At 56.5% G+C, this 18937-nt stretch overlaps 1 protein-coding gene across 1 annotated transcript; it reads left to right on the top strand.

Annotated features, from left to right (window-relative positions):
• Window positions 1-5219: 5219 nt before the first annotated feature.
• LOC138089610 (hepatitis A virus cellular receptor 1-like) lies at window positions 5220-6350 on the top strand. The gene is made up of 2 exons (XM_068984985.1): window positions 5220-5300; window positions 5670-6350. Exons 1-2 carry the CDS (start codon window positions 5220-5222, stop codon window positions 6348-6350), a joined length of 762 nt encoding a protein of 253 aa, XP_068841086.1.
• Window positions 6351-18937: the final 12587 nt, after the last annotated feature.

Here is an 18937-nt window from a genome sequence, read left to right as displayed (position 1 = left end):
CTCTCCAGCATGTACTCACTGTAGACGACCACTCTGCCCCGCGTGAGGTGACGCCCCACTAGTTTTGACTTTGCGTTTCTCTAGTGATGATGGTGTAGAGCACTTTTCCATGTGTGTGTCTTCTCTGGAGAAACGTCTAAGTATTTCCCCCACGTTTCGATTGGGTTGTTTTCTGGTATTGAGCTACATGAGCTGCTTACATAACTTGAAGATTAATCCTATGACAGTTTTTCATTTGCAATTATTGTCTCCAATTCTGAGGGCTGTCTTTTTACATTGTTTATAGTTTCCTTTACTGTGCAAAAGTTTTTAAGTTTATTTAGGTCCCATTTATTTATTTCTGTTTTTATCTCCATTACTCTGGAGTCAAAGCTGACGCTGCTGTAATTTATGGGAGAGTGTTTTACCTACGTCTTCCTCCAAGACTGTCATAGTTTCTGGCCTTACATTTAGGTCTCTAATCCGCTCTGAGTTTATCTTCATGTATGCTGTTAGGAAGAGTTCTGATTTCATCCTCTTACAGGTATTTGTCCAGTTTTCCCAGCACCACTTCTTACTGAAGAGGCTGTCTTTTCTCTACCCAAAGCAATCTACAGATTCAATGCAATCTCAATCAAATTACCAATGGCATTTTTCACATAATGGAAACACAAAAGACACCAAATAGCCAAAATTATCTTGAGAAAGACAAATGGAGCTGGAGAAATCAACCTTCCTGAATTCAAACTATACTGCAAAGCTATAGTCATCAAGACAGTATGGTACTGGTTAAAAAAATCCCAGAATGGATTTTTAGACCGATGGAACAAAATAGAAAGCCCAGAGATAAACCCATACACCTACAGACTCCTTATCTTTGACAAAGAAGGCAAGAATATACAAAGAAGGGGCTTTTAAAAAGCTCATGAAGTAGCAGTTTTCTTCTCTTTCTCCTGAAAGAAAACAGCAGGTTTGTAACTTTAAGGGGGAGGTGGAAGGTGGAGTATGAAGAAATAGAAAGTGAAATGACAAAGAATTCACAAATAAGGAATTATTTTCCTTCACGCCAAGCAGAATTTAGCAAAAGGCCCCAAATTGGAGAATTCTGTATGAGATTCCACTGAAATTGCACAAAGCCTATAAAACACTTTAGTTGATTGATTTTTTTCTTTCTCTCTTGTTTTCTGATAAAAAACATGGGGCTCTCGTTCTTGTGCTGCGATACACTAGGGCATTTGTGTACTGGAGGGGTCTTCAGAGGATGCGGTCAGCTTTATGGAACAGGAGGGACCCCCAGGTTGTGTGTACACATAAGTGGGGAGAGGGGGTACCGAGGATGGAGAGTCAGGACTTAGTCCTGTCCTCACATTCCAGCGAGCATGAATCTGCAGAGTTAACCCTGTGTTTCTCATATTAAAATGGGAGAAGATAAAGTGATTGCTTTTTAAATCTTAGTAGATTTCAGATGCAGTTTCTCTTCTTAGTGTGTATTTCCAGCCACAGTCAACTTTGGAACTTTGCCTTCAGGGACAAAGACATTTTTGTGGGCTGTCTGCTTCTTCAGAGCTTGTTCCACAGCAGCCACACACATCTCTCTGGGCCTGGAGGTGGTGGTGGGGGTGACATGCTTCTAGCTGCTCCAAGGTCACCCTGGTCAGCCCCCACCCTGGATCCCATGGGTGGATCTGCACCCCCCCCCCCGTCATGTCATTGTCCTGGTCATAGACCCTGAATCCTGATGCCCCCACCACGCCCCCATCCAGAAGTGAGTGTGCTTCCTGCTCACCTGTGGGCTCCTTGCCTCCTCAAGGAGATCAAGTCTTGGAGGCCACGGGCTCCACTGCTTCTGGAACCTGTGTGCACACAATGCCTGTGCAAATACCTGGGAATTCATTGGAAAGTAAACCCAAGCCTTTGCTCACAAGGCCGGGAGATCAGCCAGGGATCCTGACTCACTCTCAGGGCTGGGCTGGGTGTGGGGCAGCCAGGCTGGGGTGGAGTCAGGTTTCCAGCTCTTCTCTCCTGGGGTGCAGGTCTCACTGTCACCTGGTGGGTCCAGGGGTCTTGGCTGGCTGGGTGGAGCTCAGATGGCCTGCCTCCTTCGTGAGTGCGGCTGTCTGCCGGAGTGGGGCAGGCGGTATGCCTGACTCTGGCCCGGCTCCCAGAGCAAGGTGGTTTTGTCTTTCTTCAGCATTAACGCAGAAGAGATTTTCCAGTAGGCCAGGGGGCTTAACGATAAGGCTGGGCCTTTCACACTTGGGCACGTGGTTAGGTTCAGTCCAAGGTCCTGGTGAATTACACTGCGGCTGCAGTCTGGGCAGTGGCCTCTCTGGGCCTCCCTCTTGCTGGTGAGTCCTCCTCCTCACAAAGTCCTCAAGACCCTCCGTGGTCTACGCAGCTCCGCACTCCCTTTCCCACCTGGGGATTTCAGCGCTCCCCGTCCCCAGGCGGTGGTGTGGCCGTGGTGGAGGAGGGAGCCCTCCGCAGGCCAGCATGCCCCGCTCCTGGCCATGGAGGAGCGGGAGCTCACCCAGCAGGGGCAGCAGGGGCTCTCTGTCCTGTTGGCTCCACTTGGCCTGTGCGGCTCAGAAGCCATCTGCCCCTGGGGGTGGCTGGGGAGGGGTGAGGCCCGGCAGTCCGTGCAGGGCTCACAGGCCTGGCCCGAGTCCGGCTGCGGCGCTGCTGTCTGTTTTCAGAGCAGCTGGGTCGGCACATCTGAGCAGCCACCACCAAGCCTCCAGCGAGGATTCCGGGAGGGGGTACTTGCCCTGCTTCACTGGAGGAGAGGGGAGACAGAGCCCAGAGACTGTGTGCAGGCTCTTCCAGGCATGACTTGGGAGGCACTGGGGCTTCCGGTGGCCCTGGGACCATAGCTGGAAACTCAGCCTCATCATCAACCCCAAAGTCTCCTCCTGATGAGAGTCTAGGGCCAAGCCCAGTCATGCTGGACTGTGAAGGAAGGAGGGTTAGGGCCTCAGAAAGGAGGCGGGAGGGGCTCCTGGGAACATGAAAGCCAGCCCAGAAGATAGGAGGGAGGCAGGGAGATGGAGGCGGATCCCATCCCGGCAGTAGGCCTTGGAAACTGGAGGGGTTGAGGTCAGTGAGGGTCCATGTGGGGCCGGGAGCTGCCGGCACTGGGTGACAACAGCTGGTCAGGGACCTTGGGGCTGCAAAGCCAAGGGCATGAGCTGCTGCCCACGTACCCTGTCAGCCTCTCTCTGTTCCTCTAACCTCCAGCCGCTCCGAGAATAAGTAACCAGGTATCCAGAGAATGGCTGTCCACCAGCATCTGCCCAGTGCAGCTCCCAGGGAGGCCCACCCGGACTGTGCCTTACTGAACGGGTGGTGCTGCCCAGGGGAACCAAGGCGCCACGTCATTCCTGCGTCACTCCTGGGGGGTGAGAGCTGCTGAGGCCCTTCCTGGCTGAGCAGCCCTTGAGGACATGGGAGAGGTCATCACTTCGGGGTGGTGTTGAGACTGTCCCCCTGGAGGGGACTCGGAGTTAGGGCCGCTGTGTAGGTCCTAACGTCAGACCCTGGGTCCGCTGAAGACACTCAGCTCTGTCCTCACTGCCCCGACGCTGCCACGTGCAATGGAGAAAAATCACACAGACCCTGAGTTCAGGTGCCTCCAGGAGAGGAGACGAAAGGAAGGCGCGTGGGACGCGGGGTCTGGAGGGTTGAGGGGCAGGGAGTGTGTCCTGGCCGGGGAGGTGCCCAGAACAAGGACTCGCCTCTGGGGAGGCTCTCCTGCTGGGGAGACCCAGACAGTGGAGGCCCAACATCAGAAGACTGTCCTCAAATGTTCCCACAGAAAGGGTGGGGCACAGCACCCCCCAGGATGCCCTCTGCTAGCTTTTAGAGCAGGCTGCCCCTCGCCGGAGTTTGTTATAACCAGAGAGTGGCACCCCCTTAGATGCGGTGACAACATCCTGCCCCTCATGGGGGTGCTCATGCTGCTCGTATGCCCCACTGGGGTCCACCTGGGCCCCCATCTTGGAGTTCAGGCCAGGTCGTGGTCTGAGAGTCCTGCAGGGCCCACCTGGTGCTCAGGTGGGCACGGCACGCTGCTGACCTTGCTGTGACGGTGGCTTCAGTGCCTGGTGTGGCCCACGTCCACAGCCAGCGTGGCTGCTCATGGGTCCTGGGTTCCAACCCACACCGAGTCAGAGCTGGTCCTCAGGCTCCAGACCTGATGCTTCCCCGAGCTCTTCTGGTCTCTCTGGGGTCTCAGGTTGCTGCTCCCGTTTTCCTGGAAACTGATGGCTGACCCGAGTGGCTTTGGGCTGGGGGAGGTCAGTTGGTGGCCCAGGCTCCCGGGGCCACTGCTGAGGGAGGCGGTGGGAGCCCCGAGCTGTGACCCGATGGAACCCCCGCAGGCCATGAGCACGTGGACCGAGTGCTTGTGGGACTGACTGTGGTCTCTGTGTGGAGTCCCCGAGAGAGGCGGCAGTGTGGACTCAGCCTGGAGGAGGAAGAGGAATCAGCAAAGGCTTCCGGGGGAGGTGCTCTGATGGCTGGCTGGGGTCTGTTCTTTTTGCTTCTTTTAAATTTCTTTTTTGTTTAAAGTATTTATTGAATTTGTTTCTTATTACTTCTGTTTATGTTTTGGCTTTTTGTCTGGGAGGCACGTGGGATGTTAGTTCCCTGACCAGGAATCGAACCCACACCCCCTGAATTGGAAGGCGAAGTCTTAGCTCCAGGGAAGTCCCATGGCTCTGGTTTAAGGGAGGTGACGTACTCATTTCCCCTGATTGGCTGCAAGCGAGTGATGGTAGTTACCTTCCCTAAATTTCTGAAACCACCAGAAACATGCTGAGATCCCCCATGATAACTGGAGAAAAAGTCATCAATCACTTAACTTTGTTGGTTCATACAGGAAGACAAAGACCTGGAGAGCAGGGGCGAGTGGGCCGCTGTCCTGGCTGCAGTAAGTCCAGCTGCAGAACATGCAGGGAGTGAGAACAATTGCCCTCCTGTCTGCCACGTGCTCTAGCTACGGGCGCATCCCTGCCCACAGACAAAGATCAAAACAGTGGAGAAATCCACCAGAGTCGGGACAGCGCCCCGTCTCAGGAAGGCGGCAGACCCCCATCTGCAGTCCGAAGCCAGCGGCCCCTCAGTGGCTCTGGCAGGCGGTTGCTGCCGCTGTGGCCTGCTGTCTGGCTCTGATCATCCCTCTGGGTTTACTGCAGACAAAACCTGCCTCACTTCCTCATGTAAATGAGCCTGGCCCCACAATGGGGCCTGTTGCTCTGCTGGGAAGCGCTGTCATTCTGGACTTGTCCTCGCCTTTCTTCCCTGGCCGTCTGGATGATCAAGTGGGAGATGGAAATGAGGGGGGCGTTCCTTGGCTGTCGAAGTAGGTGTGTGCTTGTCTGTTTGACAGAGCCACCCCCAGGGGCGAGTTCTCATGTACTTACAACAGGAGGGTGGCGGGAGGTGCTGAGCCATCTAAAGGTCTGTCCCGTCCTCAGTCAGTGCTGGCACACAGGGCTGAGAGCAGGAAGGGGGCATGCTACAGTGCCCGCAGGGTGCCCGGGCTGCTCGGCTCACTTGTGTAAGCCGTGCTGCAGAAATCCAGCTGGGGCTGGGACTGCTGCATAAATTACTAGTATTTTGGATTTTAATCACATCTTTTCTCTGATCATCCATGCATCATATAATTCGTTTCCGTCACATTTTCTGAGATAAGTCTCATCATTGCCATCATCACTTTCACCACCACCATCACCACCATCACCACCATCACCATCATCGTCACCATCTTCATCACCACTGTCACCATCATCGTCACCACAATGATCACTGTCAGCGGCACCACCGTCACCACCACCTTCATCACCACCATCACCATCACCACCATCACCACCATCACCATCATCGTCACCATCTTCATCACCACTGTCACCATCATCGTCACCATAATGATCACTGTCAGCGGCACCACCGTCACCACCACCTTCATCACCTTCATCACCATCATCATCACCATCATCACCATCACCACCATCACCACCATCACCATCATCGTCACCATCTTCATCACCACTGTCACCATCATCGTCACCACAATCATCACTGTCAGCGGCACCACCGTCACCACCACCTTCATCACCACCATCACCATCACCACCACCATCACCTTCATCACCACCATCACAATCACCATCATCGTCACCATCTTCATCACCACTGTCACCATCATCATCACCACAATGATCACTGTCAGCGGCACCACCGTCACCACCACCTTCATCACCACCATCACCATCACCACCATCACCACCATCACCATCATCATCCTGTCATCATTATCACCACCATCATCACCTTCATCACCACCATCACCATCATCGTCACCACAATGATCACTGTCATTGGCACCACTATCACCACCACCTTCATCACCTTCATCACCATCATCATCACCATCATCACCACCGTCACCGTCACCACCATCACCGCCGTCATCTAAAGACGTCTATGAGCACCTGAGAGCACAGTGCCCTTTGGCCCGAAGGCTGTGAAGAGAGCTGTGCAGATGCAGTTGCCCGCTGTGACTGAGCACTGCTAGAGGACGGTGGCGGCGCATGCACGTTTAGGACACGAGGAGAGACACAATGAAATCAGGTGAAATATGGACAGAGTAACTCTGAGGGGAAAAGCTTGTTTTGAGGAGAAAAGAATACAAAATCCTAAGTGCGAAACTCGCTGAAGTTCTACAGAGAGCACAGTGGGGTCATCAGAGCCTGGTTTCAGGGAGCCTGCCCTCTCCACACGGTCACTCTGTCCCTCCCCTCAACCCTGAGTAGCCACAGACCAGCTGTTCCTGATTTTGAACTTGACACGACTGGAGTCAGACAATGTGCTCGTCTGGCTTCTTCCCCTTCATGTCTGTAAGAGTTATGCTTGTCGGCATCTGCTGTTGCAGGTCCTTACTGCTCAAGATACACCCCAGATCATCCCTCTGCTGATGATGAACATCTGTGTGGTTCCCAGTTTTGCGCTGTTAAAACAGCACTCCCACGTCATGCTGTCTGATGGGCATGTACCTCAGGGCGGAGTTGCTGGATTACCAGATAGACACCTACTAAAGATCTTATTTTCCTGGATAATACCAGGTGGTTCCACAGGACTGTGCTAATTATCCTCTCACATTGGTGAATGAGTGTTAGCCTCCCTACAGCCTCACCCACACTTGATATCTGAGAGAGTTTTTAAAGACAGGGCAACAATAATATGCAGACAGTTACAATAATGTCAAAAGGGGTGTCTTGGAGAAATAGCGATGGCAGAGTCTGGACCATGAGCACAGTGAACGACGGCCCTTGAACAGTGTGTCATCTGGCTGTGTGGTGGGTATGGCCCTGCTTGTGTGTCCCTTTCAGTAAATATTTGGCTGACCCCTCCGTAAGGCGCGTGGAAGAGGCGCAGTGTCCTTGGGTGAGGCACGGGCTGTGGTAACGGTGGCAGAGCTGAGCGAACCGGTCTGGAAAGGAAATGGGGATCCGAGGACACTGAGAAGCTGGACGTGGATGCTGCCGTGGGCCAGGGGGGCGCCCACGGAGGCCCGAGGAGGCCGAGCTTCTGTGCGGTTGGCAGCCAGGCGTCTGGCTCTGGCCTTGGGGTCAGCGGCTGCAGAGAGTTGAAGGACGTCGAGAGGACGCGTGAGGACAGCTGGAGCCCCCAGCGCCTTTGCTCTGCCCGCCTCCGCCTCTGACCCGACGACCTCGGGGCCACGCAGCTGCTCCACTTCTGCCTTCCAGCCCGGGCAAGTTCCTCTCTGCCAGCCCTCCGCTGACCCGGGGTAAACTGCCGAAGTCCGCTCAGTGTGGATCCGGCATCCACACAGGCCTCTTGGAATGTGTTTCTCTTCTGAACCAGGAGTGTTCAACCATAAACGTGTTGACCCCCTGTCCCAGGGATGGCACAGTGGCGGTTGAGGGGGTCCGGCGCCTGGCGCTCCACCCAGGTGGTCGTCCTCTCTCCTGCTCTGCAGCCAGAGTCCCCTCTGACAGCCTGGGACCTGAGTATCGACGTGTCTCCTTAATCACTATGGAAACTGCTCACGACGGAGAGTGAGAGACGGGGAAACAAAGGAAGAAGTGGCAGACACACATGGAGATAAACTCGCGTGCCAGCGAGGAGGAAATAACCGTGCTCACCGTCCCCCGGCTTCTGCAGCTGGACGCAGGCTCCCACCGGCAGGATGCCATTTGCTCCAGCTCCCAGCCAGCGCCTGGCAGCCTGCGGTCCCCTGGGCTGAGACTATGTTTGGGTGGCAGCTGCTTATACGGGGCAACACCTGTGGAAGGAGAGAAGCGGAGCAGGACAGGGACGTGCCACCTGAAGTGTGGGCCCAAGGCCACCTGGGTCGGTGCCCTGGGAAGGCTGCGCTTTGTGGGGCTGAACTGGCCCAGCTGCCATCCCCCCTCGCTCACTAAGTGTGACTGCCCAGGATGGGCGTGGCCTCAGGGGGCATGAACGCCACCCAGAGGCTCTTCTTGGGTCCAGGCAAGAGAGCTTCTCTGGCGGGGCTTCTCCCCAGGCAGAGCAGCCTGGACACCAAAGCTGCGTCTCTCACTGCCTCAGGCATGCAGTGACGGGGGACCCCTGAGGAGCTGCAGGCTTGAGAGGGGCCCATACCCCTGCTCCTGCACCTTCCTGGGCTTGTGGGGTCTGGCGGGCCTAGGGAGATGCCGCCCAGAATCCCCCTCTTCCAGGTGTGCTGTGAGCACATGGGAGCCCTTGAGCCGCCTGTGAACGCCTAGGAGGGTGTGTGAGCTCCTGAGCAGGCGGCCGGCCACCCAGCTCTGCCCCCATTTCATTCTCCACCAGACACACCCAGGAAGGTGCCCCGCACCCCACACCCATCTCAGCACGAGGAACCGCGCGAGGGTGGGACCTGGCCTCCCTGACCTGTGCCCTGACATTTCTAGATGACTTTTTGCTGTTGATTTCCAGAGTCAGTGGTGGAGGTCAGACGACACAGTGTCTGTAATGCGGGCTGCACGGGGTGTGTCCAGACAGCCTCTGTGACCGAGTGTGCTTCAGGTCCTGTGCAGGGTTCTTGCCGTCTGCATCCTGGGGTATGGTGTTCTCTCTCTATGTGTAGGTGTCAATTTTTAGATCAAGCTGATCAACCAAGCGGTTCAAACTTCAGACATCTTCTGGTACTTCCCTGACTCATCTCCCAGTTCCCAAGAGGTCTGTGGACCACCCCCACCCCCCAGCAATGTGATTGCGAGGGTCTCCGGTTTTACTGTGTGTTTTCCACTGTGGCCTCCAACGCACTCCCAATCATATCTTTCGGGTGTCTCTTCCTTCAATCTCTCAGAAGTATTTCTTTTTTACACTTTTAATACTTTTTACCTTAAATTGAATTTTGCCTGGTTAATAGTGCTCACAGATTCCATTTCGGTACTATTTGCCCATTCCTTTTTTAAAATTTTTCACTTTTGTTTGAGCTTAATGTGTTATAATGAATGCATATATTGCCTTTTTCTTGTTAACAGTGAGGAATGTTTCTTAATTGATTGGTTGGTCCAGTGTACAATTTTTATGATTTCAGAAATATTTGCACTCAATTCAGCCATATTATTATACTTTCTACTATGTTTTTTATTTACTTTTTTCTTTGTCTTTTTTTTCTCTCCTTTTTGTATATTGATCTAGTTGCCTTTTTAACTTTATTCTTCTGTAGGTTTTAAAGTCATAGTATTTCTATTCTTTTAGTTTTTACCTTTATATTAATATTATTCATACAAATACATGTATTTTTCTAAAATTTCTAAAGTAATAAGTATTTAAATTCCCCACAGATAGAAAATAAGAAAATTAGCATAATCATAATCCCCTCCACTCCCATCAGTCTGTTACTGCCCTGTCCACCGTCTGGGATTTTTGTTTCTAAAACTTTGTAAAAATCATCTTATTTTATACTAAATGTGTTTTTTTAAGTTTTTAAAGGTAATGTACTTAGGCAATGATGCGTTTTATTAATTTATTTATTACTATAACTTTATATTTCATTATATTTCTTTATATCTCATTGCTTCTGTTGGACTAAGTTTTCTTTTTATTGGAGTGTGTTCTCTAGAGTTGGTGAAAAAGAACTGGTGGGCAGTGGACTTCTGATTCCTAGTGAGTCTAAACCTTCACCAGGCAACAAGATTGGCTAGATTTACAATTTGGGATTCCAAATTCTCTTCCTTTAGCACTTTAAAAACATTATCCCACTTTTCTTCATGTGTCCAGTAATGAGAAGAGTCTGATTTTACACGATTTTTGCTTCTTGTAGAAAATAGGACTTTTCCCCTATTTTCTATAGGATTTAGGATTTCTGTAGGTTTGAGGATTTCTCTTATGTTTCATGTTACGACGCTTCTCTCCAGAGTGTCGAGGGGTCGGCGTGTGTGGTGCTAAGTCACTTCGGTTGTGTCTGATTATCTGTGACCCCACAGACGTCGCCCGCCAGGCTCCTCTGTCCATGGGTTTCTCCGGGCAAGAATACTGGAGCGGGTAGCCTTTCCCTTTTCCAGGGCATCTTCCCAACCCAGGGAACAAGCTCACTTCTCTTTGCATCTACTTGCGTTTGCAGGTGAGCTGTTTACCACTAGCGCCTAAGGGAGGCCTGTTTATGCCACGCAGCATTTGGCAGGCACTGAGGGCTACTTTATTGTCAGGGAAGTCCCAAGAATCGCTTCTCTATATAATGATTTCTCTGTGATTTCTCCATGCTCTCTTTTGAGAGCCTGAGTGAGCATTCATCTCATCTCCCTCTCGCATCTTTTACCTGGTACACTAGCTAGATCTCAGACATTCGGGGAAAATCCCTCAGCCTCTTTTTATGGCTCATTTTCCAGTTTTGTTGTGTCCACTTTAAAATTCAACGCATAACTTGAACCTTGACGTTTTGACAGTTACAGCCTCAATTTTCAGAGTTCCCGCTTTGTCCTCTTTCCTAGCTGCCTCCTTGGACGCCCGTCTCCTGCGGTGTTGAAGACCTCCTGGTGGAGGTCCCGCAAGGCCGCTTCCCCGGGCCCGGCCTGCGTAGGGGGCTGTGGAGCCCTCTCCCTCGGGTTTGGTTCAGAGGTCAGCAGCGGTGAGGGCGTGGACAGGCCGTGCTGCTGAGAGGGGCCTGCCCCTGCTGCCCCACTCTCGCCCCCCACTTCTGCCCCCTCCCTGTCTGCCCGGCTGAGGGCCCTGGGGCAGGTGGCAGCTCCCCCAGCTGGTGCTTTCCCAGGCATCAGCCCTCCGGCCCTCGCCTCTGAGACCAGAGTCCCCCTGGGCCCGGGACCAGCCGTGAAGGCCGCCACCCTCTTCTCCCGTCTCTGGGGTGTCCGCATGGGCAGAGTCTGGGAATCCCCACTCCGGCTCCTCCCCTCACGTTTGCTGTTCCCCTATCCTTTCAGGGTTTGATACACGAGTGAGGAGAGACTCAGCATATACCTGACTTGCAATCTTAATGTTGAAAGCATTTCTACTCGTTTAAAATATAATTAGTAAGTTATAATCCTAAATAGCAACACGTCCTCTTTTAACAATGGCTTTGCTATAAGGCTCATTCTGCCTATTCTGGAGGAATAATTTCTCAGAGGCACTGATAGAGACACAAATTGCATGTTTACAGATGTCCTCGGAAGACAACAAATTCGCACATTTCTGTCATATAAATGGACTGTGAAAATCTCTCCTTGAAGCTGTGTGTGGTCTTCCTTTGGAGGAAAAGAAAGATCTGCTAAGGAGTGATTCATGACGGTGGAATAATTATGAGGAATCCTGCCTGGGTTTCGTTTCTTGACCTGCTCTGACTGCACGTTACATATTTTAATCTAGCAATTCTGGCAATTGGTTTGCTTAATGGGTTTAGCGAAAAGTTAAATAAAATAGGAACGGGTGAATGGAGCACGTGGCTGGCCTCTTACCTGGTGCTGTGAGTGGGTGAGGGCACCCACGGGGGCTCACAGCTCCAGCGCGACGCCACCTCTCGCCGGCGTTTAGTCTCGGGAAGCCAGCGGTGGCGACTGTCGCTCGCCGGGACGCACACTGCGCACGTGTACCGTGCGCCTGCCACACGCGCTCACCGTGCTGGCGGCGGGGTCACAGGGAGAGCCGGGGCCTGGCCCTGCTCCTGCCCCACGAGGATGGCGGAGCTGACGGAGCTCCCCCCACCCCGGCCCCGCGGCGGGAGCCTGACCACGAGGCCTGGGCCGGCGGGGCGCGGGCGCTGTGGGTGGGCACTGCTTCTTAAAGGAGGTGCTCTCCTCCGAGGGTGAGGAGAACGGCCCACCAGCCGCTCGGGCCCGCCTCCCAGCCACTCCCGACGGGGTCCTTTGGGCTGGGCATCCCTACTCCCAGCTTCTGGGTGTCTGCCTGGGTGGGCTTCTTGCTGCCCAGTGACACACTGGGCATTCAGTGGCCGGGCCACCGCCGAGGGCCTGTCCTACGTGCCAGTCTCCGCCGAACACAGGCCCTTTCTCAGGAAGGTGTGCTTAGCAGGGAAGAAGCTGCAGCGCCCAGAGAGCCCTGGGGACCGGCTGCTGACCACACAGCGTCCACAGCCCTGGGTCCAGGCCCTGCCGGGGCTCAGCGCCTGGACGGGCGCTTGCTGGTGAGGAAGCAGCGATCATGTCAGGGTCAGCCCCGAATTGTGCTCGAGAGAAGCCAGCTGGGGGCGTGTCATGGGGCTGCTCAGCCTGACCCCTCCCAGGGCAGCCTGGGCCAGGGGCAGTGTGTCCAGCATGGGGACGGTACAGAGAGCCTCAGATCTGAGAGGACGATAAGAACCCGAAGCTGCTGATGAGGTGCTGAAGGGAACGCAGCCAGCGGTGGTCAGGGCCCCCAAGGAGCAGCCAGACCTGCGAGGAGTCGGGGAGGAGCAGCCGGCACTGCGGCAGCTCCCCAAGGGGCTCCTGGCAAGGTCAGCTGCCAGGTGAGTGCCATGAGGCCCAGGCAGTCAGCTTACCAGGCCACCTGGGCACGGTTCCCAGTGTTTGGTAGAACACCGTCTACTTGCCGTGAAGGTGCTTTCAGGTGAGATTAACGTTCATCATCAGTCGACTCTGAGTTGAGCAGATGGTCGTCCATGTGTGGGTGGTCGCATCTGAGCAGCTGAAGACAGTAGCGGGAAAAAGAGTTTTTGCAGAAAAGAAGCGCTTCTCTCTCAGGACACCCCGCCTGTGCTTCCAGGCTGCTGGGCTGCCCCGCAACCTTCACAGGCATCAGCCCCCACAGTCGCTGAGTCGGTTCTTCACATCTCTTTCTCTCTGACACACACACCCACGTCCCGAGGGTTTCTCTGGAGAACCTTGGCTGATACGCTGATTCCGTGCCAAGGGCTCTGTCTCTGGGCCCCGTACCGCTGTCCCTGTGCTTGCCTGGGGCTGGGCCCTCCACGCAGACAGGCATGGCCGACTCCAGCTCTGTCTGCGGCTCCTGCGATCTGCAGGCGCACGTGGTCAGTGCAGGGCCTCTGGGAGGCCGACGGCCGGGAGCACTGGCCAAGACGACGTGGCCAGGCTGACCGAGGGTCCTGGTGGTGGTAGAGGGACGGCATGGGGGCGCCGCCCTGCCCCTGGCCCGGCCCCTGACCAAAGGCAACTCTTGGGAGTGGATGAGTCGTGAGCATGACGGTGGCTCCAGAGGAGCTGCTAGCCCCTCACTCTGTCTCTGCAGGTGGGGGTCTAGGTGACACGCTTTTGGCCTCGTCAAATCCACTGTGATCTCTGCTCCCCCTCAGCTCCAGGGCCCCTAGGAGGTGAGCTCGGAAGGCACCCAGGGGGAGGGCCTGCCTGGACAGGCCGTGGATGCAGGGAGTCTGTGTCCTCGTCACCTGGACATGGGCTCCAGCTGTTTCACCTTTGGTCCAAATGGCAGCGTCTCTGGCAATGAAGCAAGGCTGCCTTTCCCTTGAATCTTGAAAAATCTCACTTCTCACATGAAGTGCATGCTTCAAGCAGCAAACACTTGGCTGTCCAGATGTGGAAAGTCCACTGTTGGTCCTGACAAGGGTGGACAGGAGGCCTGAGGAGACGACTGTGGAACACCGCCCCCCGCGCCCGCCCCATGTTGTCACGATGGATTACCTTAACTCCAAGTTTATCCCTATCGTGGGCAAAAGCCTTGCACTTCCTTCATTTTTAAGCTCTGTAATTAGGCGCACACAGCTCCTTTGATCAGCATAATAGCTGTTTACAGCCGGGGCAAGGCCCAGCACCACCCCCTCCTCCCAGGGGCCCCCAGGCTGTGCCCGCTGCCTGACTGGGGAGAAGACAGCCATTTTATTAAAGCCTCGTGCTTGCAATCGCAGCTCCCCTTGGGAGGCCCTGTGGGGACCCTCAGCCTCCCTGCACCACCACCACAGACCATCGCCTGCGTTCTCGTCCCTCCCGGTCTACAGGGCAGGCCCGCTCTGGGTGGTGGGGCACAGACAGCCTGGAGAGCCCTCAGCAGCCCCCGTCTTGTGGCCAGAAGATCGAACTCTTGACAAGCAGGTTCCTGTGCAGTTAGCCCTACAGCCTCTGGACAACGAGGCCTGGTTCTCGTGGCCTGTGGCCACCTGAAGCTGCCTCTGTCACGGAACTGACCGGTCGTGGGGCACCGGGCTCGCCTGGAGATGCCTTGGTCTTGGCCAGATGGACCCGGCTGCGGGCAGTGCCTCAGAGCTGGCAGGACCGGACCCCGCTCGAGGGCAGGCGTGCTGTGGAGTGATCGGCAGCCTGTCCGGAGCCCCGGCTTCTGTGAGAAGCGCTCCTCCCTCACCAGGGGCACTGGCATCCGGCAGGTCTGCCCAGGACTGGCCATCCTGTCAGCGAAGCTCTGTGGCCTCGGTGCCAGGGTGGGGGGCTGTCGGCAGAGAGTTTAAAAGCAGTTCAACCAGAGAGGCCATGGTTATCACCACAGACCGGCGGTTCTAAATTCACAAGCCTGTGCCCAGGACTAGCGGTGACTGAAGTCACTCCAGCACCACTCCAGGGCGGCCCCTGGGAGCTAAGGAGCAAATCCCTGTGAGCTGCCCGGCCCTCTTTGGTGAAGAGACGTTCGTAAAATCAAGAAGTGTTCATCTGTGACTCCTTTCCTTTCTTAGGGATATAATACCTGTCTTACTGTTTATCAGGTTTTAATTTTCATTTTTAGTTTCACTACATGAAGTTTCATGACAGATTTCTCTCTCCCAGCCGCTGCTATTGTTTGTCTCCCGGTTGTTGCTGAGAGTGCTCTTGCTGTGTGGACAGGAGGCTGGAGTGACTCACGGAGGGGAGTGTGTGGGTCCTGTCCCAGAGGCCGGGATGCTGAGATGGGGGGGGCTCTTCCAGCCTGAGAGGCCATGCGCCATCCTGTGAGTGGCGTCCAGAGGCTCACAGCTGGGGTCTGGGTGGCACTGCCTGAGCGGGCAGCGGGCGGCCTCCTGCGTCCCTGCGAACCGCCTGTCCCGACCCTGTGGACGGCAGCTTCCCGGCCCCTGGTCCTGAGGAGCCCGAGGTCTGTGCGCTCGGCCCCGTCTGGACCAGCGGGTGCTGGCGTGATGACGTCCACGTGCGATTGCCGCCCCCCGCAGAGGACGTGCGGGTCCGGGGGGAGCCGCTCCTCCCGCGGCCTGGGCTCTGGAGGCAGAGGCCAGTCACTGCCGCGTGGGCTCCTGGGGGCAAAGCCCCTTTAGGCGAGGATGTGTGCTCAGAGCTGGGCCGTCCAACCACGCGAGCTGGGTTTGGGGAGAGTGGGTGAGTTAGTCAGCAAGGCCGGTGGGCCAGCGGCCGTGTTCTGAGTGCGAGCACAGTGGATGTGTATACTTGAATGTAAAGAGGAGGGAGAAGGGGCTTCCTCAGGGGAAGGAGGGTGGCCAGTCTTCAGCACAGACGCCCGAGGGGGCTGTCGGCACCCCTCGTGCTCCAGGACCATCACGGGCACCACTTGGGTCAGGCCTGGAGCCCGCCACACACTCACAGCCCCCGCCTGGGGCCTCGTCTGTCCCAGGTGGACTCCCTGCCTCTGCCTGAGGCATCTTCCTTTCTTACCGGGCTCATCCCAGGGGCATCTCTCTCAGCCCCGTGGCCCTCCACGCCGTCCAGGCTGACAGCCACCAGGTCTGCCAAATCTGTCTCCCCAGCCCAGGTCTCCACCGTCAGCCCACCCAGTGTCTGCACAGCGCTCAGACGGCCCAGGTCCAGGCCTCAGCGCCTGCCTCTCCTGTGTCCTGCAGGCTTCCTCGAGGCCCCGGTCGGTCCTGCCTGAGCTGAGGGCTGGGTAACCTTGGTGCTTCTCGTCTGCCGCACAAACGTCCAGCTGTCAGCAAAGATCAGGGCCCTCTTCTGAGCATCCTCCAGCCCCAGCCAGGACTGGCCAGACAGGGCCACCTGACCACACGCGCCTGGGTGCCTGCGAGGCCTCCTGCTCTCTCTGCTTCTACGTCCTCCCCGACCCCCGGCCCCCAGCGCTCACAGAGCAGCTGCTGGGCCTCCCCCACCAGGAAACGCTGTGCGGTCCCTGAACCCAGCCCTCGGCCTCCGCCTCCTCTGGCTCCCTGCTCGCATCCCTGGGCCTTGGCAGGCCTAGTCCCTGAACACGCTCAGACCCCCTCAAACACCTCCGGTCAGAGCGGCCGCCTTCCCACCTCGCTGCCTCTGTCAGAAGTGTCGCGGCGTGTTCACGGGCTGTGTCCCCAGCCCTGGGGGGCAGCTCTCCTGAGAGAGCCCACGGGCCCTTCCCCTCGTCCCTGGCCCCTGCCTTGGTTCTGAGACGTGCTCGGGGCAGCGCAGGGCTCCAGTGGAGGAACGTGGATGCCGGGGCTGCTCAGAGCAGGTGGAGGACCCTGCACTGCGGCCCAGCCCTGCCCACGTGCTCCTATCGGGCAGGGCCGAGGGCTGTGGATGCCCTGGGGCCCCTTCAGCTGCGCTCTGGGGGGCCTCAGGGTGGCAGGGCACCAGGGTCAGCAGAGGGCTGGCCCCACTTCTGATCTGCAAGACACGGCAGCAGCTCGCCCCCATGTGCTGAGCAGTCACGGGACCCGTGAGGTTTCCAGCCCGTGCCTGCCAGCAGAAAGCCGGCAGTTGGAAACAAACCCAGAGTCTGTTATGGACTGAATCGTGTCCCTGCCATCCGCACGCTGAGGTCTTGACCGCAGCCCTTCAAATAGCACCTTATTTGGAAATGGTGTACCCAGTGGAGGCATAGGGACCCTCACTCAGGGCCTACTGTCCTGGCTGAGAGGGGACTTTGGACACAGGGGGAGATGGGTGGAGGGCCCAGGGAGAAAACGGCCCTCTGGAGGCAGGGAGGTCATCCCTGGGGCCTTGGGGCAGGCCCTGGACACGGCGGTACCCAGCCTCCAGAAGTGTAAGCTGCACGCCTTTTCTGTGTCAGCCCCAGACTGTGATCGTGTAACACCGCCCGGAGAGACCCACAGGCAGTGCCGGCTCTGCTTGGCGTCTGGACAGACAAATGGCCGCGTGAACCAAGGGTGTCCTTCTGCTCACAAGGCTCTTCAGGACTTAACCGCTGCATTCCAGAGGCTCACTGAGCCTCAGGCTTCAGAGACCTTTGCAAGATGCCGTTCCGAGAGTGCTGCCCGCACACAGGAGACCGGGCGGCAGTGGCCCCTGCAGCCGCTGGACGCCATCCGCACAGGGGCTCAGGGCTGAGCCTGGGAGCAGGCGGGTGCCGGGGGGCCCTCAGGGCCTCAGGCCTCGGCTGCACTAGAGGCCATCTGGGTGCGAGCCGCGTGGGAACTGAGGAGCTGGGCCTTCCCACGCTCGGTGTGGGGCAGCGTCTTCTCTTCCAGTGGAAACAGAAACTGGGAAGTGCCAGGAAGGGGGCGGAACCTGGGGGTGGGCGGAGATTTCTCGACCCAAGGTCTCTGAACTTCAGAAGAAGCTGGTTTTGATGCTGATTCTTCCTTCTCTCTCTCTCTCGCACGTTCATTTCTGAAGCAGATACAGCTGACTTCCTGGGCCCACCAAAGGTTGGGGGCTGGCGAGGAGCCACAGGGAGGCTGGTTGTCTGCTTCCACCTCCAGCTCGGGGCGGCTCGAGGGCCTGAGCCACCCGGCCGCTCTCTGGCCCTCCGCCTCCTCCGGCCCTGGCCCCACAGCTGCCATCTCTCGACGGTTCCCAGGAAGCAGCAGTGGTGAGGATGGAGACTGCATTACAGCTGCGATCCATCCGGCAGCATCGAGAAGCCCTTCAAGCACGCATAGTCTCCACGACCCATCTGCTGCCCGTGCAGAGGCAGCTGAGGGCTGGGGGAGGGCACAGCCCGGGAAGGGCCTGGCCCCCACTCGCCGAATGTGGCACCCGCCCCCAGGCCAGCACAGCTCCCCCGGCCCCTGGCCTTCTCTCATCTCGGGTCGGGGAGGCTGGGCCGCTTTCCAGGGGGGATGCTCTCAGGCGATGAATATTTCATGAGGGGGCAAAACTGGTCAGTGAAAGATTAGGAGAGAAGAAAGAACTGACTGATTCCACGAGTCAGCTGGTGTGCTTCCGACGCGGGGGGGGTGGGGGGCACGTCACTTCACGCCTTGGAAACTGGGCTCGGGGGGCGCGATGCTGCGTGGGACCACCCCTGGGAGGGGAGACAGGGAAGCTGAAGGGCGTCGCAGCACCGCCGAGGCCAAGACCCGGGCGGAGCACGAGCCCTCCCTCGGCGCCTGCTCCCGGGACACGAGTGCGGCTGAGAAAGAGGAGAGAAGTGAGGTCTTCAGGCATCCCCCTGCTCTCCTGCGACACTGGTTTGTGAACGTACTTCTCAGTTAGCCTGCAGTCTCTGGCATAATGTAACTGCTCATTTACAATGTTACTACTTTCAATTTTTTTCCCTTGGGGAAATTATCAGAAAGTGATAAAGCACTTTGTTAGTTCTTAGAGAAGAATTGGGAAGTCTGGCAGTGCATGCTTACGGCAAAACCAGTAAGGAAGAGTCTTGTCAGGGCTGTGGGGGAAGTGGCTGTCGGGGCACAGGA

This window comes from Capricornis sumatraensis, chromosome 13 (assembly GCF_032405125.1).
Source record: "Capricornis sumatraensis isolate serow.1 chromosome 13, serow.2, whole genome shotgun sequence".
Lineage (NCBI taxonomy): Eukaryota > Metazoa > Chordata > Mammalia > Artiodactyla > Bovidae > Capricornis > Capricornis sumatraensis.
The sequence above is the reverse complement of the archived record's forward strand: the minus strand, read 5'-3'. Positions and strand labels throughout refer to the sequence as shown.